At 49.2% G+C, this 25,041-nt stretch overlaps 1 protein-coding gene and 1 long non-coding RNA gene across 5 annotated transcripts; one reads left to right on the top strand and one right to left on the bottom strand.

The window, feature by feature from the left end:
• Positions 1–1,126: 1,126 nt before the first annotated feature.
• LOC105473115 (tetraspanin 16) lies at positions 1,127–18,537 on the bottom strand. 3 transcript variants are annotated; one of them, XM_071086696.1, is made up of 7 exons: positions 18,333–18,537; positions 16,038–16,235; positions 15,469–15,543; positions 12,757–12,864; positions 9,932–10,084; positions 4,213–4,296; positions 1,127–1,309 (listed from the first exon to the last, which is right to left on the bottom strand). In XM_071086696.1, the coding sequence occupies exons 1-7, from the start codon at positions 18,399–18,401 to the stop codon at positions 1,262–1,264; spliced, it is 735 nt and encodes a 244-aa protein (XP_070942797.1). In that variant the 5' UTR covers positions 18,402–18,537; the 3' UTR covers positions 1,127–1,261. The 3 variants fall into 3 exon arrangements, with proteins under 3 accessions (XP_070942797.1, XP_070942798.1, XP_070942799.1); XM_071086697.1 differs by lacking the exon at positions 18,333–18,537 and adding an exon at positions 18,102–18,240; XM_071086698.1 differs by lacking the exon at positions 12,757–12,864 and having other exon boundaries at positions 18,333–18,470.
• Positions 16,177–22,837, top strand: LOC139360257 (uncharacterized). Of its 2 annotated transcripts, none has more exons than XR_011617537.1 (3): positions 16,177–16,297; positions 18,273–18,715; positions 22,549–22,837. It is a non-coding gene; the product is annotated as an uncharacterized lncRNA (long non-coding RNA). The 2 variants fall into 2 exon arrangements; XR_011617538.1 differs by lacking the exon at positions 22,549–22,837 and adding an exon at positions 19,341–19,355.
• Positions 22,838–25,041: the final 2,204 nt, after the last annotated feature.

The raw sequence follows: 25,041 nt of genomic DNA, 5'->3' as shown, positions 1-25,041 counted from the left end.
TTTTCTTGTTGTTATCTTGTAGAGATGGAGTCAGGCCAGGCGCAGTGGCTCATGCCTGTATTCCCAGAGCTTTGGGAGGCTGAGGCGGGCGGATCACTTGAGGTCAGGAGTTTGAGACCAGCCTGATGAAACCTCATCTCTACCAAAAATACAAACAAATTAGCCGGGCAGGGTGGCAGGTGCCTGTAATCCCAGCTACACAGGAGCCTGAGGCAGGAGAATTGCTTGAACCCAGAATGTGGGGAGGTTGCAATAGGCCGCGATCACACCACTGCACTCCAGCCTGAGCAACAGAACAAGGGGGCAGGGGGGTCTTGCTATGTTGCCCAGGCTGGTCTCAAACTCCTGGGCTCAAGCGATCCTCCTACCTTGGCCTCCCAGAGTGCTGGGATTACAGATGTACCACCACAAAAAAAATAAGTGAGCTGATAGATATGTTAATTAGCTTGATTTAATCATTCCACATTGTATGCATATATCAAAATGTCACATTGTACCCTATAAATATATACAATTTTTTAAAAATGAAAAAATACTTTATCAAGGGTAAAAAGGGGATTGACAAAGCAAATATGTCAATCTTTGCATTGTTGAACCTGGGTGATGTGTATATGTTTCATTGGATGAATGTTCTTGGCTTTTGTGAAAGTTCTAGATGTTTCACAGAATAATTTACAAAACTGGCTGGGTGCAGTGGCTTATGCCTGTAATCCCAGCACTTTGAGAGGCTGAGGCAGGTGGATCACCTGAGCTCAGGAGTTCAAGACCAGCCTGGCCAACATGGTGAAACCCCATCTCTACTAAACATACAAAAAATTAGCTGGGCGTGGTAGCGAGTGCCTGTAATCCCAGCTACTTGGGAGACTGAGGCAGGAGAATTGCTTGAACCCCAGAGGTGGAGGTGGCAGTGAGCCGAGATTGTGCCATTGCACTCCAGCCTGGCAACACAGCAAGACTCTCTCGAAGAGAAAACACACACACACACACACACACACACACACACACACACACACCAATAATAATTTACAAAACAGGAAAGTTGTATGAGAAAGGACATAGCCTCTAATTCAGGTATTTTGAGGTAAAATCATTGCCAAAAATGAAAGTAAGGAGAAAGGAGTCAGGCTGGACAGGGGTTTCCCAAATCTTTTATTAACAGTCTCCCCTCCAGAAGCAGTGAGTGCCACAGACAAATAAAACTGAGACTGACTCTCCAGCAGCCGGGTGGGCCCAGGTGTCTCATCTTCTCTAGGCCTGGGTGTCAGCCCAACTTGATAAACAGCAGCAAAGTGGCGAGAATTCCTGGCAACTGAAATGGGTGAAGAGAGAAACATGGATCCAATGCTAGAGATCTCCAAACCAGAATCATACTGGAGTTACGGGGGCAATGGGAGCATCCTGTTCCAGAAAGATGAGGGGCAGGGGTTTTTTTTTGTTTTTTTTTTTTTTAATTCTTTTTTTTGAGACGGAGTCTCGCTCTGTCACCCAGGCTGGAGTGCAGTGACCGGATCTCGGCTCACAGCAAGCTCCGCCTCCCGGGTTCACGCCATTCTCCTGCCTTAGCCTCCCGAGTAGCTGGGACTACAGGCGCCCGCCACCTCGCCCGGCTAGTTTTTTGTATTTTTTAGTAGAGACGGGGTTTCACCGTGTTAGCCAGGATGGTCTTGATCTCCGGGGCAGGGTTTTATAGATGGCTAAAGAACCGCCTAGTCTAAGTTGGAGCCACTGTGGTTACAGTGCATTCGTCTCCATTTATTTATTTATTTATTTATTTATTTGAGAAGGAGTCTCACTCTGTTGCCCAGGTTGGAGTGCAATGGCACTATCTTGGCTCATTGCAACCTCCACCTCCCGGGTTCAAGCAATTCTCCTGCCTCAGCCTCCCGAGTAGCTGGGATTACAGGCGCCCAGCACCACGCTTGGCTAATTTCTGTATTTTTAGTGGAGACGGGGTTTCACCATGTCGGTCAGGCTGGTCTCGAGCTCCTGACCTCAGGTGATCCATTCACCTCAGCCTCCCAAAGTGCTGGGATTACAGGCGTGAACTACCGCGCCTGGCCCATCCTCTCCACTTTGGCCTTCCCCGGAACCCTATGGACCATATTCCCCAGACTCCACTGCCACATAACTTTTTATCTACTTTTTGATTATTATGAATAATCCTGCTATGAGCATTCACATAAAGGTTTTTGTATGGATACATGTCTTCAATTATCTTGGATTATAAACATAAGAGAGAAATTGCTGGGACAAATAATAATTCTGTGTTTAACATTTTAGGAAGTGGCTTCACCATTTTACAGTCTCACCAACAATGTGTAAGTGTTCAAATATCTCCACATCCTTGCCAACACTTGTTATTGTCTTTCTTACTTTAGCCATCCTAGTGGGAATAAAGTGTTTTTATTTGCATTTCCCTAATGACTGATGGTGGTAGAGCATTTTTTTATGTGATTACTGGCTATCTGTATGCCTTCTTTGGATAAAAATCTCTATTCAAATCCTTTGTCCATTTTGGTTGGGTTACTTGTCTTTTTATTAAGATATAATAATTTTTTTTTTTTTTTTTTGAGACAGAGTCTTGTTCTGTCACCAAGGCTGAAGTACAGCGGTGGAATCTTGGCTCACTGTAAACTCCACCTCCCAGATTCAAGCGATTCTCCTGCCTCAGCCTCCCGAGTGGCTGGGATTACAGGCGTGCATCACCACGCCCAGCTAATTTTTATATTTTTAGTAGAGACAGGGTTTCACCATGTTGGTCACGCTGGTCTCGAACTCTTGACCTCGTGAGTCACCTGCCTTGGCCTCCCAAAGTTATGGGATTACAGGCATGAGCCACCACGCCGGGCCTTGTAGTTTTACTTTCTTATGTCATTGCAATATCTTGTATTGGCATCATAGAATAAACTGGGAAATATGTCTTCCTCCTTTTTATTGGCAGAGTTTGCAGGTGAAACAATGGTGTTAATTCTTCTCTAAAAGTTTGGTAATATTTCCAGTGAGGATATCTGGGCCTGATCTTTTCTTTGTGGGAAGTTTTTTGGTTACTAATTTAATCTCATTACTTGTCGTAGACCTATTTAGATACTCTATTTCTTTTTTTTTTTTTTTTTTTTTTGAGACGGAGTCTCGCGCTGTCACCCAGGCTGGAGTGCAGTGGCCGGATCTCAGCTCACTGCAAGCTCCGCCTCCCGGGTTCACGCCATTCTCCTGCCTCCTCCTCCCAAGTAGCTGGGACTACAGGCATCCGCCACCTCGGCCGGCTAGTTTTTTGTATTTTTTAGTAGAGACGGTGTTTCACCGTGTTAACCAGGATGGTCTCGATCTCCTGACCTCGTGATCCGCCCGTCTCGGCCTCCCAAAGTGCTGGGATTACAGGCTTGAGCCACCGCGCCCGGCCTAGATACTCTATTTCTTCTTGAGTCAGTTTGGTCGTTTGTGTTTATCTAGGAATTTGTCTATTTCATCTAGGTTAGTTCATTTATCATCTAGGTTAGTTCATTTATTAGGTTCAGACTTTTCCCTTATAGTTGTTTTATTTCTGTAAGGTCAGTAGTGATGTCTCTCTTTCATTCCTAATTTTAGTAATTTGAGTAATCTTTCCCTTTTTTTCCCCCTTCAGTCTACTAGAGTTCTGTCAATTTTATGTGTTTTTTTGGTTTGTTTTTTGTAACATTGATCTCACTCTGTCACTCAGGATGGAGTGCAGTGACACAATCATGCCTCACTAGCCTTGATATCCCAGGCTCAAGTGATCCCCCTGCCTCAGCCCCCCAAGTAGCTGGAACTACAAGCATGTGCCACCACACCTGGATAATTTTTTTATTTTTGTTTTTGTAGAAATGGGTGGTCTCACTATGTTGCCCAGGCTGATTTCGAACTCCTGGGTTCAAGCAGTTCTCCTGCCTCAGCCTCCCAAAGTGCTAGAATTACAGGCTGAGTCATTATGCCCTACCTGTTTTATCTTTTCAAAGAATCAAATTTTGGTTTTATTGATTTTCTCCATTTCATTTATTTTCACTCTAATCTTTAGTATCTTCCTTCTGCTTGATTTGGGTTTAGTTTGCTCTTCTTTGTTGAGTTTATTTCTTTTCTTTTCTTTTTTAAGTTTTGTATTTTGTTCACTGCTGTGTCCCAGTGACCAGAACAGTTTGGCATACAGTAGGTCCTTAATAAAACAGTTCAATACGCCCTAGGGAGGCTGGGTCTTACCTGTATTGCTGCAGCTCCCAGAGAGCCCCCACTCAGGGTGAAGCTCTGAGTCTTGGTGATTTTGAGGAGTTTATGGAAACAGCCCTGAGGAAACAAATGCCAAAACAAGCAGGAGCTGGTTAGGGGCTCATGGATTGCAAATCCCCATCAACCCCAACTCACTGGGCCACCCAGATGCCTCTCAGATTCTTTGAGGAGAAGAGGAGAGAGCCATGAGGGCCTTCCCTCCATCTCATTTGACTGCCACCCGCCCCCTGCCACCCTAGCATCTTCCCAGTCCTCCTCATTCCCCCAACAGAACATAATGATGATTCCCTTCTACTTGTCTGTGCTAATGTTCCAGTGTGGCGATCAAGTGTGGTTGGACATCCTTGATTATTACTAGCTGTATGACCTTGGAGAAGTCACTATATTTCTCTGTACCTCCATTTTCCCATCTATAAATGGTACCCACTGGATCTGCCTCACATGAATTTTGTGAGGAGTAAAAGAATCAAAGGCCAGCCATGGTAGCTCATGTCTATAATCCCAGCGCTTTGGGAAGCCAAGACAGGAGGATCACTTGAGCCCAGGAGTTCAAGACTAGTCTGGGTAACATAGTGGGACTCCCTCTCTAAAAAAATTTAAATATCAGCCTGGTGTGCGGCTGTAGTCTCAGCTATTTGAGAGATTGGGGCAGGAGGATCGCTTGAGCCCAGCCGGTCGAGGCTTCAGTGAGCCATGATCATGCCACTGCACGCCAGCCCAGGGGACAGAACAACATCCTGTCTCAAAAATAAACAGGCTGGGCGCGGTGGCTCATGCCTATGATCCTAGCACTTTGGGAGGCGGAGGCAGGCGGATAATGAGGTCAGGAGATCAAGACCATACTGGCCAACATGGTGAAACCCCGTCTCTATGAAAAATACAAAAATATAGCCAGGCAAGGTGGCGGCGCCTGTAATCCCAGCTACTCGGGAGGTTGAGGCAGGAGAATCACTTGAACCAGGGAATCGGAGGTTGCTGTAAGCCAAGATTGTGCCACTGCACTCCAGCCTGTCGACAGAGCGAGACTCCATCTCTAAATAAATAATAAATAAGGCCAGGCACGATGGCTCACGCCTGTAATCCCAGCACTCTGAGAGGCCGAGGCTGACAGATTCCCTGAGCCCAGGAGTTCGAGATTGGCCTGGACAACATAGCGAAACCCCGTCTCTACAAAAAATACAAAAATTAGCCATTGTGGTGGTGTGTGACTGTACGTAGGCTGAGACGGGAGAGTCGTTTGAGCCTGGGAGGTCAAGGCTGCAGTGAGCCATATTTGCACCACTGTACTCCAGCCTGGATGACAGAGCAAGAACCTGTCTCTAGATAAATACATAAATATAAAAGAAGGAATCTACATGAAGTACATTGCAGTGGCCTGACATGTAGCCAGCATTCAATAACTGTTATTTATTTATTTATTTATTTTTTTTTTTTTGAGACGGAGTCTTGCTCTGTCCCCCAGGCTGGAGCGCAGTGGCCGGATCTCAGCTCACTGCAAGCCCCGCCTCCCGGGTTCACGCCATTCTCCTGCCTCAGCCTCCCGAGTAGCTGGGACTACAGGCGCCCGCCGCCTCACCCGGCTAGTTTTTTGTACTTTTTAGTAGAGACGGGGTTTCACCGTTTTAGCCAGGATGGTCTCGATCTCCTGACCTTGTGATCCGCCCGTCTCGGCCTCCCAAAGTGCTAGGATTACAGGCTTGAGCCACCACGCCCGGCCAATTATTTTTAAGTGCTCTTTACATATGAACAGAAAAGCTGACATGTATTCAGTGGCTTCTCAGTCCACATATTTTCTTACTCATTTCTCACTATAACCCCATGATTTGGGTACTCTTCTTTCCTCCACTTTACAGATGAGGAAACTGAGGCTCAGAGATATCAGGAGACCAGGCAAAGTGCATGGGCAGGGCATCCTCTCTCCTTCCTGCACTTTTTTTTTTTGAGATGGAGTTTCGCTCTTGTTGCCCAGTCTGGAGTGCAGTGGCACGATCTTGGCTCACGGCAACCTCCACCTCCCGGGTTCAAGCAATTCTCCTGCCTCAGCCTCCCAAGTAGCTGGAGTTATAGGCTCCCACCACCACGCCCAGCTAATTTTTGTATTTGTAGTAGAGATGGGGTTTCACCATGTTGGTGAACTCCTGACCTCAGGTGATCCACACACCTCAGTCTCCCAAAGTGCTGGGATTACAGGCGTGAGCCACCGCGCCCGGCCTCCTTCCTGCACTTCTAGAGTTGCTCCCTCTTCTAGGCCCCTGGCACATCTCTCCTCTGGAGGCTTGGGCCACATTGAACTCGGGCTGTTGTCACTGTGCAGTGCCCCCTTTCACGTAATAGGTTTGTTTTTTTTCCCTAAATCGGGTCTTGTCCTGTCACTCAGACTGGATGCAGTGGCATGACCATAGCTCACTGCAGCCTCGAACTCCTGGGCTCAAGCGATCCTCCTGCATGAGCCTCCCAAGCAGCTGAAATTATAGGCGCGCAATGCCACACCCAGTTCATTTGTAAATTTTTTATGAAGATGGGGGGTCTTGCTATGTTGTTCAGGCTGGTCTTGAACGTCTGGCCTCAAGTGATCCTCCTGCCTTGGCCTCCTAAAGTGCTGGGATTGCAGGCACGAGCCATCACACTCAGCCACATAATAGGTATTTGAGTGCCTGGCACTGAATTGGACAGTGGCAACCCAGCAATGTATAAAACAGACAAAATTCCTGCCCTCAGGGGGCTGTCATTTGAATGGGGAGAACAGCTAATGGCAAGCATAGTGATAATACTGTAAAGTGGTGATAAATGCTGGAAAGACACAGAAACAGGGTATGAAGACAGAGCATGATCGTTGGGATAAGGGATCCTTTTATAGATGGGAAGTCAGAACAGCCTCATGGAGAAAGTGCCAGTTGAGTAAAGACTTGAGAGGTAGGAAGACACGTGAAGGAAGAGCATTCCAGGCAGAGGGTACAGCCTGTGCAAAGGTCGTGAGGCAGGCATGTGCCTGGTGTTTCTGAGCAGTAGCAAGGAGGCCAGCACGGCCGGAACAGAGTGAGCAAGGGGGAAAGGATAGGAGGTGACAGGCAGTTTGTGCAGGGCCCAGTGCGCCAGTGTCTGGCCCATGTCTGTCTCTGAGGCCTCTGCCTGGGACTCAACCTGGCTGATTTTCCACAGGGCCTATTTCCTTGCAGGAGCCATTCAGTGCAAATGAAGGAATGAACGATTCATATTTCTTCTTCTTCTTCATCTTCTTTTTTCTATTTTAGAGAAGGGTCTTGCTCTGTGGCCCGGGCTGGAGTGCAGTGGCACAGTCACAGCTCACTGTTGCCTTGATCTCCTGGGCTCAATCGATCCTCCTGCCTCACCCTCCCAGTTAGCTGGGACTACAGGTTCACGCCACCATGCCCAGCTGATTTTTAAATTTTTTGTAAAAATGGCATCTTGCTGTGTTGCCAAGGCTGGTCTTGAACTGCTGGACTTCAGTGATCCTCTTGCCTCAACCACCAGAATAGCTGGGACTTTAGGCATGTGCCACCACACTCAGCTAATATAAAAAAATTTCTTTGGCCAGGCAGGGTGGATCATGCCTGTAATCCCAGCACTTTGGGAGGCTGAGGCGGGTGGATCACCTGAGGTCAGGAGTTCGAGACCAGCCTGACCAACATGGTAAAATCCCGTTTCTACTAAAAATGCAAAAACTAACCGGCCGTGGTGTCACAAGCCTGTAATCCCAGCCACTCGGGAGGCTGAGGCAGGAGAATCACTTGAACCCGGGAGGCGGAGGCTGCAGTGAGCTGAGATTGCACCACTGTACTCCATCCTGGGTGATAGAGCAAGACTGTGTCTCAAAAAAAATTTTTGTTGTTGTTGTGGTGGGGACTTTGCTATGTTGCCCCAGCTCTGATTTCTATTTCTTCCCTCACAGAAGATCTCTGTGCTCATTACTCATGGCAGAAGTGAAGGGGTAACTGGGGTGGGGCTTGAAACCCAGCTCACCACTCCCTGGACACAAGAAACTCTCTGTGCCTCAATTTCCTCATCTGCAAAATGAGACAAGAGTAATTTCCCACCTCAAGGGATATGATGGGACAAAACTCACAAAGTGAGTGTTCCATCACGTGGCTGGCCCTCATTCCTGCTGGGATGATCACTTTTCATGGTTACTGCTCCATTTAAGGTCTCTGGAGGGCAGGTAGTGTGGTGTTGGCAATGGACTCAGGCCAATGTAGCTTCAGACTCCAACTCTGCCAAAGCTCTGTGATCTTGAACTAGTGATGTCCCCTCCCCAAGCCTCAGTTTCTTTTCTTTTTTCTTTTTTTTTTTTTTTTTTGAGAAGGAGTCTTACTTTGTCTCCCAGGCTGGAGTGCAGTAGCGCGATCTCTGCTCACTGCAAGCTCCGCCTCCCGGGTTCATGCCATTCTCCTGCCTCAGCCTCCCAGTAGCTGGGACTACAGGCGCCGCCACCGCGCCCGGCTAGTTTTTTGTATTTTTAATAAAGACGGGGTTTCACCGTGTTAGCCAGGATGGTCTCGATCTCCCGACATTGTGATCTACCCGCCTCGGCCTCCCAAAGTGCTGGGATTACAGGCTTGAGCCACCGCGCCCGGCCCCCAAGCCTCAGTTTCTAAGAGAAGGTGGAACCGTAAGTTCCTGAGCTGTGTTGTCAAAATCAGCTGAACACTCAGTAAGAGTTGATTTTTTTTCTCCCTGACCCCCTTTGCAGAGGTCCCCCAAAAGAAGCCACTTGTATTAAAGTTGTCAGGCTGGGTGTGGTGGTTCATGCCTGTAATCCCAGCATTTTGAGAGGCTGAGGCAGGAGGATCATTTGAGGTCAGGAGTTCGAGACCAGCCTAGGCAACATACTAAGACCCCGACTCTAATAAAAATTTTAAAAAATTAGCCAGGCACGGTGGCACGTGCCTGTGGTCCCAGCTACTCGGGAGACTGAGGCAGGAGGATCACTTGAGCCCAGGAGTTTGAGGCTGCATCGAGCCGTGATCACACCACTGCACTCCTGCCTGGGCAACAGAGTGAGACCCTATCTCTAAAAAACTAAAAATAAGGCCAGGTGTGGTGGCTCATGTCTGTAATCCCAGCACTTTGGGAGGCCGAGGTGGGAGGATCACTTGAGCTCAGGAGTTTGAGACCAGCCTGGCCAACATGATGAAATGCCATCTCTACTAAAAATACAAAAATCAGCCAGGCGTGGTGGCACATACCTGTAATCCCAGCTACTTGGGAGGCTGAGGCAGGAGACTCGCTTGAACCCAGGAGGCGGAGGTTGCAGTGAGCCAAGATGGCGCCATTGCACTCCAACCTGGGAGACACAGTGAGACTCCATCTCAAAATAAATAAATAAAAAGGCTGGGTGCAGTGGCTCATGCCTGTAATCCCAGCACTTTGGGAGGCTGAGGTGGATGGATCACCTGAGGTTTGAGACCAGCCTGGCCAACATGGCGAAACCCCATCTCTACTAAAAATACAAAATTAGCCAGGTGTGGTGGCACATGCCTGTGATCCCAGCTACTTGGGAGGTTGAGGCGGGAGAATCATTCGAACCTGGGAGGTGGAGGTTGCAGTGAGCCGAGACTGCACCATTGCACTCCAGCCTGGGCAACAAGAGTGAAACTCTGTCTCAAAATAAGATAAAAATAAAGTCACCAGCCCTCAGGAGTCTGTCAAGGCAACACACAAAATCTCCAGTTACCTTCTGGTGGATGACGTTTGTAGACACATTGTGTCCATCACAGGTCACAGTTCCGATGGATTTACAGCAACCCCTGGGGTAGGTATGGCCCGTTGTCATTTCGAAGGAAGAGCCAGAAAAATCTGTGTAGTTATTCACCCCACAGCACTTTAGCTATAGAGAGGAGAAGAAATACTTGGAGAGTCTCTTTCAAATAATAAAATAATAAACGCATCAGAAATCATGGTTACCATGGCTACTGTCTAGTGTGGTCACAATATTCCAGAGACTGTGCTAAATGTCCTCTTACAAACATCCCATCGCAGCTCAGAACCCTCCCGGCTCCCATCTCACTCAGGGTAGAAGCTGAACTCCCAGCCTGGGCAACAGGGTGAGACCCCACCTCGGCAAATATTTAAAAATTCGCCAGGCGTGGTGGCAGATGCCTGTAGTCCCAGCTACTCAGGAGGCTGAGGCTGGAGGATCGCTTGAGCCCGGGAGATCAAGGCTGCAGTGAGCTATGATCACACCACTACATTCCAGCCTGGACAACAGGGCAAGACCCTGTCTCTAAAAACAAAAAAAGCTGAACTCCTCAGCGATTCTCCTGCCTCAGCCTCCTGAGAAGCTGGGATTACAGGCACATGCCCCCACGCCTGGCTAATTTTTGTATTTTTAGTAGAGATGGGGCCAACATGGTGAAGTCCTGTCTCTACTAGAAATACATAAATTAGCCAGGTATGGTGGTGCACGCCTGTAATCCCAGCTACCTGGGAGGCTAAGGCAGGAGAATCACTTGAACCCAGGAGGCGGAGGTTGCAGTGAGCCAAGATTGTGCCACTGCACTCCAGCCTCGGTGACAGAGTGAGACTCCATCTCAAAGAAAAAAAAAAAAAAACCCAGAAAATGACAGGTGTCAAGGATGTGGAGAAATTGGACTCCTGCATTGCTGATGGAAATGGAAAATGATACAGCCACTATGGAAAGGAGTCTGGCAGTTCCTCAAAAACAGTTTGAAGTGCAGTGCTGAGATCATAGCTTACCACAACTTCAATCTTCTGGGCTCATGCGATTCTCCCACCTCTGCCTCCCGAGTAGCTGGGACTACAGGTGCAGGCCATCATGCCTGACTATATTTTTAATCTATTGTAGAGATGGCTCTTGCTATGTTGCCTGGGCTGGTCTCAAACTCTTAGCCTCAAGCGATCCACCCGCCTCAAGCTCCCAAAGTGCTGGGATTACAGATGTGAGCCACTGAGCCTGGCCCAACAAAGATTTTTTTTTTTTTTGAGACAGAGTCTCCCTCTGTCACTCAGGCTGGAGTGCAATGGTGCGATCTTACTCACTGCATCCTCCACCTCCCAGGTTCAAGCAGTTCTCCTGCCTCAGCCTCCCGACTAGCTGGGATTACAGGCATGCACCACCATGCCCGACTAATTTTTGTATTTTTAGTAGAGACGGGGTTTCGCTATGTTGGCCAGGCTGGTCTCGAACTGCTGACCTCAGGTGATCCACCCGCCTCGGCCTCCCAAAGTGCTGGGATTACAGGTGTGAGCCACCGCGCCCAGCACCAACAAGGATTTTTTTGTGCCCTAACAAGAACCCTAAACAGAGCCTGACTCATAACAGATACTCAATAAATATTCGTGGGAGGACTGTATGAATGAATGAAAGAGAGACATTCTGTACCATCACAAGCTTGAGGAGCCAAAACCAGCATGCAGAAAGGCATCAGCCATTTGCGGTGACTCATGCCTATAATCCTAACACTTTGAGAGGCCAATTCGGGAAGATCACTTCAGGTGAGGAGTTCAAGACCAGCCTGGGCAACATAGCGAGCAAAACTTTTTTTTTTTTTTTTTAAATAAATAGGACTGGGCGCAGTGGCTCACCGTTGTAATCCTAGCACTTTAGGAAGACTAGGCAGGCAGATCCCTTGAGCCCAGGAGTTCAAGACCAGCCTGGGCAACATGCTGAAAGATCTCTACTAAAAATTTTAGGCCGGGCACAGTGGCTCATGCCTGTAATCCCAGAACTCTGGGATGCCGAAGCGGGTGGATCACCTGAGGCCAGGAGTTCAAGACCAGCCTGACCAATATGGTGAAACCCCATCTCTACTAAAAAAACAAAAATTAGCCAGGCATGGTGGTGGGTGCCTCTAATCCCAGCTCCTTGAGAAGCTAAGACAGGAGAACTGCTTGAACCCGGGAGGTGGAGGTTGCAGAGAGCTGAGATTGCACCACTGCACTCCAGCCTAGGTGACAGAATGAGACTCCAACTCAAAAAACAAAAATTGTTAAATGATACATTTCATTTGTGTATCTTTTTAAAAATATTTTTTCTTTTTTGAAACAGGGTCTTGCTCTGTCACCCAGGCTGGAGTGTAGTGGCGCCATCATAGTTCGCTGCAGCCTTGACTTCCTGGACTCAAGTGATCCTCCCACCTCAGCCTCCTGAGTAGCTGGGACCACAAGCATGCACCACTATGACTGGCTATTTCTTTTTTTCTTTTAAAGGGACTCCCTCTGTCGCCCAGGCTGGAATGCAGTGGTGCAATCTCAACTCACTGCAACCTCCGCCTCCCAGGTTCAAGCGATTCTCCTGCCTCAGCCTGCTGAGTAGCTGGGACTACAGATGCCTGCCACCACACGGAGGTAATTTTTGTATTTTTAGTAGAGACGGGGTTTCCCCATGTTGGTCAGGCTGGTCTCAAACTCCTGGCCTCAAGTGATCCTCCCACCTCGGCCTCCCAAAGTGCTGGGATTACAGGCATGAGCCGCTTCGCCCACCCATGTCGTGTACCTTTTACCACAATTTTTTTTTTTTTTTTTTTAAGTGAGCCTCACCTTCTCCATGACCAAGTTCCACTGTGTAGAATAGTCGTCTGGCTCATTGTAACCTCTGTAATTCTTCCTCAGGGTCACGATGGTGTGCTCCAAGACCACATCTCGAACCTCACAGATGGGACAGGAAGCGGTCAGTACCCCAACTAGCAAGAGTGGCCCGTTCATTGGCAGAGGTTCTTGAGGATAGAGTGGGAGGTGGGGGCTTCCCTTGTGCTGCCTTCATTTTTCCTACCCTCAGCTCATGGGTCTGTGCTAGAGGAAGACACACGGAGGCTACTGTGCCCCCTCTCCCGCCCAAAAGAGGGAAACAGGGAGACGCGTGGGTCTGGAGCCAAGCGTATCTCTCTGTACCCATCACACACGAATTTGAATCATCTGCTCTTTGGAATCGCCCACACCCTGCTGCACCCACGATGTGGCTGTAACTCCATTAAAGAATTGAATATCATCTCCACGGAATCTCTCTCTGCACAAAAGGGGCACATTTAATTTTCTGTTTTTTAAACAAAGGTTTAAAAAATCCTTTTGCAAAGTGATGATAGAGGCACGTGGTTCGAAATTGACAATGCACAGAAGGGTAGACCATGAAAAGTCTCTCTACCACCCCTTCCTCCCAGCCAAAAATTTCCTCCCACTCCATGCCAATGACTGTTAACTGTTTCCTGTGTCCCCAAAGAGATGTTCTTCTATGTGTGTCAAAGCAAAGTATATGTTCACTATTCTTCCTCCTTGGTTTATGCTGCACTCATTTTTCTGCATCTGGCTGTTCTCGACAGGAGTAGCAGGGGCTCTTGGTGGGCTGCCCATAACTCTGTGGCCCTTGTCAGTTCTGTGCCCACTGGCCTGGCTCCCTAGTGCCAGCAAGTGAGGATTCTCTGGCCTCTGAGCCCACGTGCCCCCTGGGAGCAGACCTCCATCAATGGCTAGTGGGAGTTGGTGGATCAATATCCCAACTCCCTCTCCACTTGAGTGGAATAACTTAGGTGCATGTTCTATGCTGTGCCCAGCATCCCCTTTTGTGGGCTGTCTTCCCTTACCTGCCTCATTTGCTATGTCCCCTGCAGGTGTTTTCTGGGATCACCTCCCAAACAAACCACATGCCTTTGAATTCTTGTTTCAGGGTCAGCCTCTGGGGAGGATGCCAATGAGGACGGCACTCTATCCTGGAGAGCATTCCATCTGGTGCCCAGAGAGCCGCCTCCTTCTCTGTACCTGATGTACAGGATTCCACTGTGTGGATGTATTTTAACTCACCTAAACCCTTATTCATACTCACTAGGTTCTTTGCGATCTTTCTTTTTTCTTTCTTTCTTTTTCTTTTTCTTTCTTTCTGTTTTTTTGTTTTGTTTTGTTTTGTTTTTTTTTTTTTTTTGAGACAGAGTTTCACTCTTGTTGTCCAGGCTGGAGGGCAATGGCACAATCTCAGCTCACTGCAACCTCTGGCTCCTGGGTTCAAGTGATTCTCCTGTCTCAGCCTCCTGAGTAGCTGGGATTACAGGCATGTGCCACCACGCCTGGCTAGTTTTTTCACATTTTTAGTACAGACGGGGTTTCACCATGTTGGCCAGGCTGGTCTCGATCTCCTGACCTTGTGATCCACCTGCCTCAGTCTCCCAGAGTGCTGGGATTACAGGAGTGAGCCACCGCACCTGGGCCTCCTTGCAATCTTTCACATGCCCTGGCATGAATGTGATTCTGCACACCAGCAAGTGAGTCCTTGAATAATTCCCAGAGATGGGACTGCCAGGTCAAAGTGCTGAAGCTTTTGTCATTTGGATGAATTTTGCTAAATTGTCCCTCTATTTTGAATACATTTCAAAACCCCAATCAATATGCAAACACTTCTGATCATCTCCCCTTCTCCTGCCACCAAACCCAAGAGAGATGAACTAAATGAACTCGGCAGGTTTCGTGAGGCCTTAGAGGGGCAGGCTAAGGATTTCAGCTTCTCACTCCATTGAAAGTGGCACGTGTTGGCCGGGTGCGGTGGCTCAAGCCTGTAATCCCAGCACTTTGGGAGGCCAAGACGGGCGGATCACTAGGTCAGGAGATCGAGACCATCCTGGCTAACACGGTGAAACCCCGTCTCTACTAAAAAATACAAAAAACTAGCCGGGCGAGGTGGCGGGCGCCTGTAGTCCCAGCTACTCAGGAGGCTGAGACAGGAGAATGGCCCGAACCCGGGAGGCGGAGCTTGCAGTGAGCTGAGATCCGGCCACTGCACTCCAGCCTGGGTGACAGAGCGAGACTCCGTCTCAAAAAAAAAAAAAAAAAAAAAAAAAAAGAAAGTGGCACGTGTGATAGGCCCCTCCACAATTGATCGTGGGTGCCTGGCGGGGAGGGCGGACTTCTATTGGTTCTATATCTTTTTTTTTTTTTTGAGACAGAGTCTCACTCTTTCGCTCGGGCTGGAGCAGTGGCACAATCTCGGCTCACTGCAAGCTCCGCCTCCCAGGTTCACGCCATTCTCCCGCCTCAGCCTCCCAAGTAGCTGGGACTACAGGCGCCCGCCACCACGCCTGGCTAATTTTTTGTATTTTTAGTAGATACAGGGTTTCACCATGTTGGCCAGGATGGTCTCGAACTCATGACCTCAGGTGATCCACCCGAGTCAGCCTCCCAAAGTGCTGGGATTACAGACGTGAGCCACCACGCCCGGCTTTGGTTCTTTATCTTTCTAATGCTACGTGGGTGGAGCAGGGCTGTACTTACAATTGGAAAGAAAAGAAGGACCACTGTGGCAGCTGTGACTTCCACGATGAGGACAATAACCATTGACAGGATCCACTAAAAGACACACAGTGGGAGAGAGGACCTGGGAGCCTGCTCAGCCTCCTCCTGACCTTGTACCCTGCAGGGGAGGGGCTGTCTCTGTTCCCCCGACCCTCCACCCCGGGCCACCCTGGCCTCTCTAGTTTGAAACAATTCAAGACCAGGCGCAGTGGCTCACACTTGTAATCCCAGCACTTTGGGAGGCCGAGGCGGGCAGATCACGAGGTCAGGAGTTCAAGACCAGCCTGGCCAACATGGCGAAACCCTGTCTCTACTAAAAATACAAAAACTAGCAGGGCATGGTGGCCGGCACCTGTAATTCCATCTACTTGGGAGACTGAGGCAGAAGAATCGCTTGAACCCGGGAGGCAGAGGTTGCAGTGAGCTGAGATCGTGCCACTGCACTCCAGCCTGGGTGACAAAGCGAGACTCTGTCTCAAAAAAAAAAAAAAAAAAGATTTGTATGTGTGGGGAGGCAGTTTTGGGGTCTGTGTGCAGATCCAACTTACAAATAAGAGCATGCCTCTGCTCTCTTTAGTCACTCCATACCACCCAGCACAGCTAAGCAGTACCGTGATGCATCCCATCACCAAGCACAGGTTGCCAACGTGAAGGAGATATGCGGAGGACAGCCCGAGGACACTCGTCAGGGAGGCCCCTCCACATTTACCACCAATGCCCAGGCCGACGAGGATGATGCCAGACATCTTTAGAACAGAAATCAGAAAGGAAGAAAAGTAATCTGTTAGTTGTGCACAAATAGAACTGGGTGAGTGCAGTGGCTCATGCCTGTAATCCCAGCACTTTGGGAGCCCAGGAGTTCAAGACCAGGTTGGTAGGACCTCATGTGTACCCTCTCCCCACCGCAAAAAAAAAAAAAAAAATAGCTGGGCATGGTAGTGCGTGCCTGTAGTCTCAGCTCCTCAGGTGTCTGCAGTGGGAGGATCACTTTAGCCCATGAGGTCGAGGCTGCAGTGACTTACGACTGTGCCACTAGGCTCCAGCCTGAATGACAGATCAAGACCCTGTCTCAAAAAATAAAATAGGCCAGGCACAGTGGCTCAAGCCTATAATCCCAGCACTTTGGGAGGCCGAAGCAGGCAGATCACCTGAGGTCAGGAGTTCAAGACCAGCCTGGCCAACATGGCGAAACCCTGTGTCTACTAAAAATACAAAATTAGCCAGGCATGGTGGCGGCCTATAATCCCAGCTACTCAGGAGACTGAGGCAGAAGAATCGCTTAAATCCGGGAGGCAGAGGTTGCAGTGAGCTGAGATCGTGCCACTGCACTCCAGCCTGAGTGACAGAACAAGACTCCGACTCAAAATAAAATAAAATAAAATAAACTATAAAATAAATAATGTCATAGGACAGGGATTAGCAAATTTTTTTTTTTTTCCTGAAAAACCCAGATGTTGTGGACTCTGCAGGCCTTAGGGTGTCTGTTGAAACTACGCGGTTCTATTGGTGTAGCCTAAAAGCAGCTGTTCACAATCTGCATATAAGTGAGCATGGCCATGTTCCAATAACACTTTATTTATTTATTTATTTTTAAATAGAGATGGGGATCTCACTATAGTCGGTCTTGAGCTCCTGGCTCAAGGGATCTGCCCATCTCAGCCTCCCAAAGTGTTGGGATTACAGGCTTGAGTCACCACACCCGGCCTTAATTCTCTTTAAAATGTTACAATACAAGTGAAGGGGAGGGGTGACATTTCATTTCCTTCTCTTTCCTGGCAGCTTTTCCTTAGACTATGCTACAATGAAGACAATTACTTCTTTTTTTTTTTTAAATCAAGACGGAGTCTCGCTCTGTTGCCCAGGCTGGAGTGCAGTGGCGCAATCTCGGCTCACTGCCAACCTCTGCCACCCAGGTTCAAGCGATTCTCATGCCTCAGCCTCCCGAGTAGCTGGGATTCCAGGTGTGTGCTACCACGCCCGTCTCATTTTTTTTGGAATTTTTAGTAGAGACAGGGTTTCCCCATATTGGCCAAGGCTGGTCTCGAACTCCCGACCTCGTGATCCGCCAGCCTCGGCCTCCCAAAGTGTTGGGATTACAGGTGTAAGCCACCACGCCCGGCCTGGCAATTCCTTAGCAATGTACATTTCTTTTTTTTTTTTTTTTTTTTTTTTTTTGAGACGGAGTCTCGCTCTGTCGCCCAGGCTGGAGTGCAGTGGCCGGATCTCAGCTCACTGCAAGCTCCGCCTCCCGGGTTCAGGCCATTCTCCGGCCTCAGCCTCCCGAGTAGCTGGGACTACAGGCGCCCGCCACCTCGCCCAGCTAGTTTTTTTTTTGTATTTCTTAGTAGAGACGGGGTTTCACCGTGTTAGCCAGGATGGTCTCGATCTCCTGACCTCGTGATCCACCCGTCTCGGCCTCCCAAAGTGCTGGGATTACAGGCTTGAGCCACCGCGCCCGGCCAGCAATGTACATTTCGGGTTACTTGTATGGTAAGGAAAAATATGTCTTGACAAATTTAAAAGATTCAGAACATAACCTTTTCTCCTGGCCTTCCCAAACAACTTGGTCGGCTGCAGGATTTGACTCAGAGCCAAGCTCTTCCATCACCCACCTGGGCTCCCCCAGATCACACTCATCTGTGCTGGATTTCACCAGCTCTGGGTTGATGGCAGGTCCCAAAGCTCCCTGCTCATCCTCCTCCGTCTGCCCTACATCCCTCCTGCTTCTCTAGGGAACCACAGATCTCGACGCCAATTTGGATCAACTTATTTCTGTCTTTCAGGGAGCTGACCGTGGAGGAAGGGCTGCAACAAACCAGGGGCCTGGATTGTGACATACTTACAGCCATGAAGCCATTGAGTAAAGATAACAGTTTCTTCAAGGAAGCGTACGGAGTGTGGATTTCAGCCATGCTGAACAGACTGGGGCACCCTGAACATTTAAGTTAACATCTTCCTGAACCTCTGGGCTACTGTTCCCCAAGATGATAGGGGTCTGAGGCAGGGGCGCCAACACTGACTTGCTCTGCCCCTCTCTGTCCTGGCTGCTTGGTGGTTGTCTAAGGCTGCCCAGCAGCTGCTCCCTGCCCTGGTCGTCAGCCTTTTATCACATCACAATCGGGTACTAGAGCAAGACCCATGGTTCAGGGAATCAGGTGCCCCAAACTGCCCCCTGTTGACTCCTCATCCTTCAAATAGGTCACACCAGGGAAAGAGAACAGGCATGGTATGCTACCCTGGTACCCTCCAGATGCCACCAGGACCCTGTGGGCATAATGCCCAGAGCTGACCACTTGCACAGTTGACATCTCCTGGTAGACTGGGGGATCCAAGCGGGGGAGGGGGAAACTTGGGCTGTCCTGTTAACAGCTGTGCCCCCTGCTGGGTGCGGTGGCTCACGCCTACAATCCCAGCACATTGGGAGGCAGAGGCCGGCGAATCACCTGAGGTCAGGAGTTCGAGACCAGCCTGGCCACCATGTTGAAAACCCGTCTCTACTAACAATACAAAAATTACCCGGGTGTGGTGGCACACGCCTATAATCCCAGCTACTTGGGAGGTGGGGGCAGGAGAATCGCTTGAATCCAGGAGGTGGAGGTTGCAGTGAGTCAAGGTCGTGCCATTCCACTCCAGCCTGGGCGACAGAGTGAGACTCTGTCTCAAAACAAAACAAAGTAAAACAAAACCAAAACAAAAACAGCCGTGCCCCCAAAGCCTGGCAAGGCAGTACTTAAGAAACCCGTGGAGAATGAATGAATGAATGGATCCAGAGGCTCCATGATGCAGAAATCTAGCTACAAGTCATGGGGCCCCCCAAGCCCCAGCCCACACTTGACCCATCCTTCATACAGGGCTCAGAGAGGCCAAGGGACCTGACTGAGGCCACACAGGAAGCAAGACCAGGCTTTGAAGCCGCAAGAGTAACATGAGGGCAGGCACCTGTAAGGCCGAGAGTCCTGTAGCTGTATGCCTTTGGTCACTGGGCTTTTCTTTTTTCTTTTGAGACAGAATCTTGCTCCAGGCTGTTGCCCAGGCTGGAGTGCAGTGGGGTGATCATGGCTCACTGCAGCCACGACCTCCCTGCCTCAAGTGATCCTCCCACCTTAGCCTCCCAAGTAGCAGGTCACTGGGCTTTTCTCCATGATGATAGATGTAGTTAGCATTTCAGGACCAAAAACATTCTGTATGTGGGCACTGCAGACCTCCAGGCCCAGATCCTGCAGTCTGTAGCCCACTTTGCCCCCATACCTCCCCACCCTAACCACATCAGCTTCACATTGCCCCACCCCGGTCCCCTCTCTGTCCATCTCTGGGCTGGGGTGTGTCTGGGTCCAGGTCCTGCATGGATTGGGGAAAGGGGGATGGCTCAAATGGGAGAAAATAGCTTACACTTTAATTAATCTAATGAATGTTTGTCAAATCGCTTGCTTCTTGGAACATGTAGAACTAAGCAAGATGTTCACAGAGGAGTGATGTCTCCTGGACCACGGGCACTGTTCACAGCCAGGAGTGTGTCCTTCCACACCTTTCTTTAAGAGGTCGAGGCCGGGTGTGGTGGCTCACGCCTGTAATCCCAGCACTCTGGGAGGCCGAGGTGGGCAAATCACGAGGTCAGGAGATGGAGATCATCCTGGCTAATGCGGTGAAACCCTGTTGCTATTAAAAATACAAAAAAATTAGCTGGGTGTGGTGGCAGGTGCCTGTAGTCCCAGCTACTCGGGAGGCTGAGGCAGGAGAATCTCTTGAACCTGGGAGGCGGAGGTTGCAGTGAGCCGAGATCGCGCCACTGTACTCCAGCCTGGGAGACAGAGGGAGACTCCCTCTCAAAAAAAAAAAAAAAAAAAAGGTCATTTGAAATAAGGAGCCTCAGAGCCAGGGGCTGAGGGCCTGGAAATGGGGGCACAAAAGAGGGTGATAAACGGGCATGCAAGAGAGCATGGGAAAATGTAGGGGGCAAAAGAGGGCTGGGAAATGCGGACTCAAGGGAAGGCAGGAAAATGGGGGTGCAAAGGAGGGTGCAGAGAAGGGGGACGCAAAAAACTTGGCTGCAAATGAGCAATGGGAAAATGGGCTTAAAGGACGGTGGGAAAATGAGGCTCAGATACAAGAGAGCTGGGTGAGTAGCAGAGGGCGCTGTAGACGGGGAGAGCTCCTGGAAGGAACTGGCCGGAAAGGAATCTGGGCCGGCTTCATGCGGCCCCGCCCCTCGACCGCCCAGCCCCTCGACCCTCCCGGCTTCACTGCAAAGCCGCCATCTGCAGCCTCGCGCGTCTCCTGGCGGCGGCCCGTGGAAGCGCGGCCCTGCGTGCAGGGGCTGGGCCAGGACTCTCCCTGCCAAACACGTCCAAATGTGCCCTGGGGCCCCAGGGACGCCGCCCAGCCCGTCAGCGTCAGGAAATGAAGCAGGAATAACTTCCCGTGCCCCAGATCCCTACATCACACACCCACGGAATTGATGCGAAGAGACAGATTATGCAGGCATCCGACGAATTACAAATGCAAGATACTAGCTTTTTTTTTTTTTTTTTTTTTTTTTTTTTAGTGGAGACGCGGTCTCGCTATGTTGCCTAGGCTGATCTCTAACTCCTGGGTTCAAGCCATCCTCCTGCCTCGGCCTCCTAAAATGCTGGGATTACAGGGATGAGCCACTGCGCCCGGCCAGGACTTTTAATATCATTGTCAAAATAACAGAAGGGCCATTCCAATCCATCCTTATGGTGTGTTGAGACATTTATTTCTCCACATGCTTGGTCTCCTTTTTTATTCTTAGGAGATTAAAATTGTTTAATTTTTAATTATGTGGGCACATAGTAGGTGTATATATTTACAGGGATGAGGGATATTTTTTAAAAGCACAATTAACCAGCCGGGCGCGGTGGCTCACTACTGTAATCCCAGCACTTTGGGAGGCCCAGGCGGGCAGATCACGAGGTCAGGAGATCGAGACCATCCTGGCTAACACGGTGAAACCCCGTCTCTACTAAAAATACAGAAAAAAATTAGTGCAGTGGCGGGCGCCTGTAGGCAGGAGAATGGCGTGAACCCGGGAGGCGGAGCTTGCAGTGAGCCGAGATCGCGCCACTGCACTCCAGCCTGGGCGACAGAACGAGACTCAGTCTCAAAAAAAAAAAAAGCACAATTAACCAAAAAATGAAATGTGTTGAATACAATCACACACAGAATACTTATGTCAATGACCCCTCCTTTTTTTTTTTTTTTTTTTTTCTTTTTTAATTTTCAGACAGTCTGCAACCTCTGCCTCCCAGGCTCAAGCAGTTCTCCTGCCTCAGCGTCCTCAGTAGCTGGGATTAGAGGCACAGCGCCACCATGCCCGGCTAATTTTTGTATTTTTAGTAGAGATGGGGTTTCACCATGTTGGCCAGGCTGGTCTCGAACCCCTAACCTCAAGTGATCCACTCCCCACCCCCTCGGCCTCCCAAAGTGCTGGGATTATAGGTGTGAGCCACCGTGCCCGGCCTGAACTCCCCCCTTCTTTTTTTTTTTTTTTTTTTTTTGAGACGGAGTCTCGCTCTGTCGCCCGGGCTGGAGTGCAGTGGCCGGATCTCAGCTCACTGCAAGCTCCGCCTCCCGGGTTCACGCCATTCTCCTGCCTCAGCCTCCCGAGTGGCTGGGACTACAGGCGAGTGGCTGGGACCACAGGCGCCCGCCACCTCGCCCGGCTAGTTTTTTGTACTTTTTAGTAGAGACGAGGTTTCACCGTATTAACCAGGATGGTCTCGATCTCCTGACCTCGTGATCCGCCCGTCTCGGCCTCCCAAAGTGCTGGGATTACAGGCTTGAGCCACCGCGCCCGGCCCCCCCCCTTCTTAAATTGATGTGTTTGTTGCCAAGGGCAACAATTGGGTGTTTGGGAGCATTGAACAACAAATAGCAAATGAATGAGACCTGAGCTTGCGCCCACCCTTCAAGGTCAGAGAGGAGCGCGGCAATAGGCTCACCTGCTCGTTTGTTCACGTAAACTTTGCAGCAGAGGTGTATTTGTTTTTGCCTCACAAAACCTGGATCCATCCTTGACAAAGGGGCATTTTATGGTTTCAGGTATTTTAGTAGCCATCGTTGGGGAAGGAGGCAAATCAGAATGCACCATCCAACAAAAATGTCTGGGACACACAAAAGAAAGGTGCCTGTCCTTGCAGAGGTTGGTCCACACCCTTGGCATCAGTCACTCATTCTAGGAGTTTCCAGGTCGTGCATCTCAGCGCTCACTGGGGACGAGCACAGAAGTGTCACTAAGTTTCGGCATCAGGGACTGACATCACTGTGGCAGTAGAGGATCATGATGGTCATCATTGTTACCAAATGAAAAAAAAAAGCAAACAGCATTTCCACCATTAGGAATTTTTTTGTTTGGCTGTTTTTTTAAAAAAATTGCATTTATTTCCCCATGTTCACATTCTGCCTTATAGTTAAAGCTTTGTGCTCTGTATGGTGGGTTGGGAGGCACTGAGGAGTGATCAGAAGACCCCTGTTAGGCCGGCCGAGGTGGCTCATGCCTGTAATCCCAGCACTTTGGGAGGCCAAGGCGGGCAGATCACCTGAGGTCAGGATTTTGAGACCAGCCCGGCGAACATGGTGAAACCCCATCTTTACTAAAAATGCAAAAATTAGCTGGGCGTGGTGGCACACACCTGTAATCCCAGCTACGCAGGAGGCTGAGGCAAGACAATCACTTGAACCTGGGAGGCGGAGGTTGCAGTGAGCCGAGGTCTTGCCACCGCACACACCAGCCTGGACAACACAGTGAGACTCTGTCTCAAAAAAAAAAAAAAAGCTCATAAATAACTTTTGGAGATTTTATTACAGGCAGACCTTTAACAACCGCAAATGGACTTTTAAAACCTTGTGGGGAATGTTTCTCCTTCTAGGAATTCCTACTACAGATTTATTCAAATGCACATAGGCCAAGAGTTGGCAGATTTTTCTGGAAAGAGCCAGAGAGTAAATATTTTCAGCTTTGCGGACCATACCGTCTCTGTTGGGACTCTGCTATTGCAGCCATAGAAAATATGTAAATGGACAATATGTAAATATATGTAAATGAACAAGTGTGACTCTGTCAAAATAAAATGTTATTTATAATATGAGATGGTTTTGTTATTTACAAAAACGGGTGGCAGAATGTAGTTTTGCTAACGCCTGCTCTTAGGCCTAGCTTGATTTGTGAATGATTGGAAACAACAACTTAAATGCCCTTTGTTTTTGTTTTTTTTGGGGTTTTTTTAGACAAAGTCTCACTCTGTCCCCCAGGCCGAGGGCTGTGGCGCAATCTCAGCTCACTGCAACCTCCGCTTTCTGGGTTCAAGCGATTCTCCTGCCTCGGCCTCCCTAGTAGGTGGGACTACAGGCGTGCCCCACCACACCCAGCTAATTTTTGTATTTCTGGTAGAGACGGGGTTTCACCATGTTGACCAGGCTGGTCTCGATCTCCTGACCTCAGGTGATCCACCCACCTCGGCCTCCCAAAGTGCTGGGATTACAGCCATGAGCCATTGTGCCTGACCTGAAATGCCCTTTGAACGCATTAACAGCTGATTAAGTATAAAATTGTCCAACTAGAGGAAAAGATGCTCAAAAGCTGAGAAAATGAATGCAGAATTCTTTTTTGTTTTTTTGGAGACAGGATCTCACTGTGCTGCTCAGGCTGGAGCGCAGTGATGCGATCATAGTTCATTGTAGCTTCAAACTCCAGGGCTCAAGTGATCCTCCCGCCTCAGCCTCCTGAGTAGCTGAGACTACAGGCACACACTGCTGCACCTGCCTTTTTTTTTTTTAATTTTTGGTAGAGACAGGCTCTAGCAATGATCTTGAACTCCTGGGCTGGTTTTGAACTCCCGCACTCAAGTGATCTGCCTGCCTCAACCTCCCAAAATCCTGGGATTACAGGCATGAGCCACCACACCTGCTCAAATTCTTAACTAAAAGAATTGACAATGGGAGCCAGGCACGGTGGCTCACACCTGTAATCCCTGCTCTTTGGGAGGCCAAGGCTGGCAGATCACTTGAGGTCAGGAGTTCGAGACCGGCCTGGCCAACATGGTGAAACCCCGTCCCTACTAAAAATACAAAAATTAGCTGGATATGGTGGCAGGCGCCTGTAATCCTGGCTACTTGGGAGGCTGAGGCCGGAGAATCGTGTGAACCCGGGAGACGGAGGTTGCAGTGAGCGGAGATCGTGCCACTGCACTCCAGCCTGGGCAACAGAGCGAAACTCTGTCTCAAGAAAAAAAAAAAAAAAAAAAAAGACAAATACTGCATGATTCCACTCATTTGAGGTCCCTAGAGTCATCAAATTCATAAAGACAGAAAATAGAATGGTGGGTGCCAGGGAATGGAGAGGAGGGTGGGGAGCAAGTATTTTATGGGGACAGAGTTTCCGTTTGGAAAGATGAGAAAGTTCTGGAGATGGATGATGGTGATGGCTGCACAGCAATGTGAATGTGCTTAATGCTGCTGAACTGCCCTTTTCTTTTTTTTTTTTTCTTTTTTGAGACACAGTCTTGCTCTGTTGCCAAAGTTGGAGCGCAGGGGGGT

Source organism: Macaca nemestrina, chromosome 20 (genome assembly GCF_043159975.1).
Source record: "Macaca nemestrina isolate mMacNem1 chromosome 20, mMacNem.hap1, whole genome shotgun sequence".
In the NCBI taxonomy this organism is placed as follows: Eukaryota; Metazoa; Chordata; class Mammalia; order Primates; family Cercopithecidae; genus Macaca; species Macaca nemestrina.
This window is presented reverse-complemented; position numbering and strand designations above follow the sequence as displayed.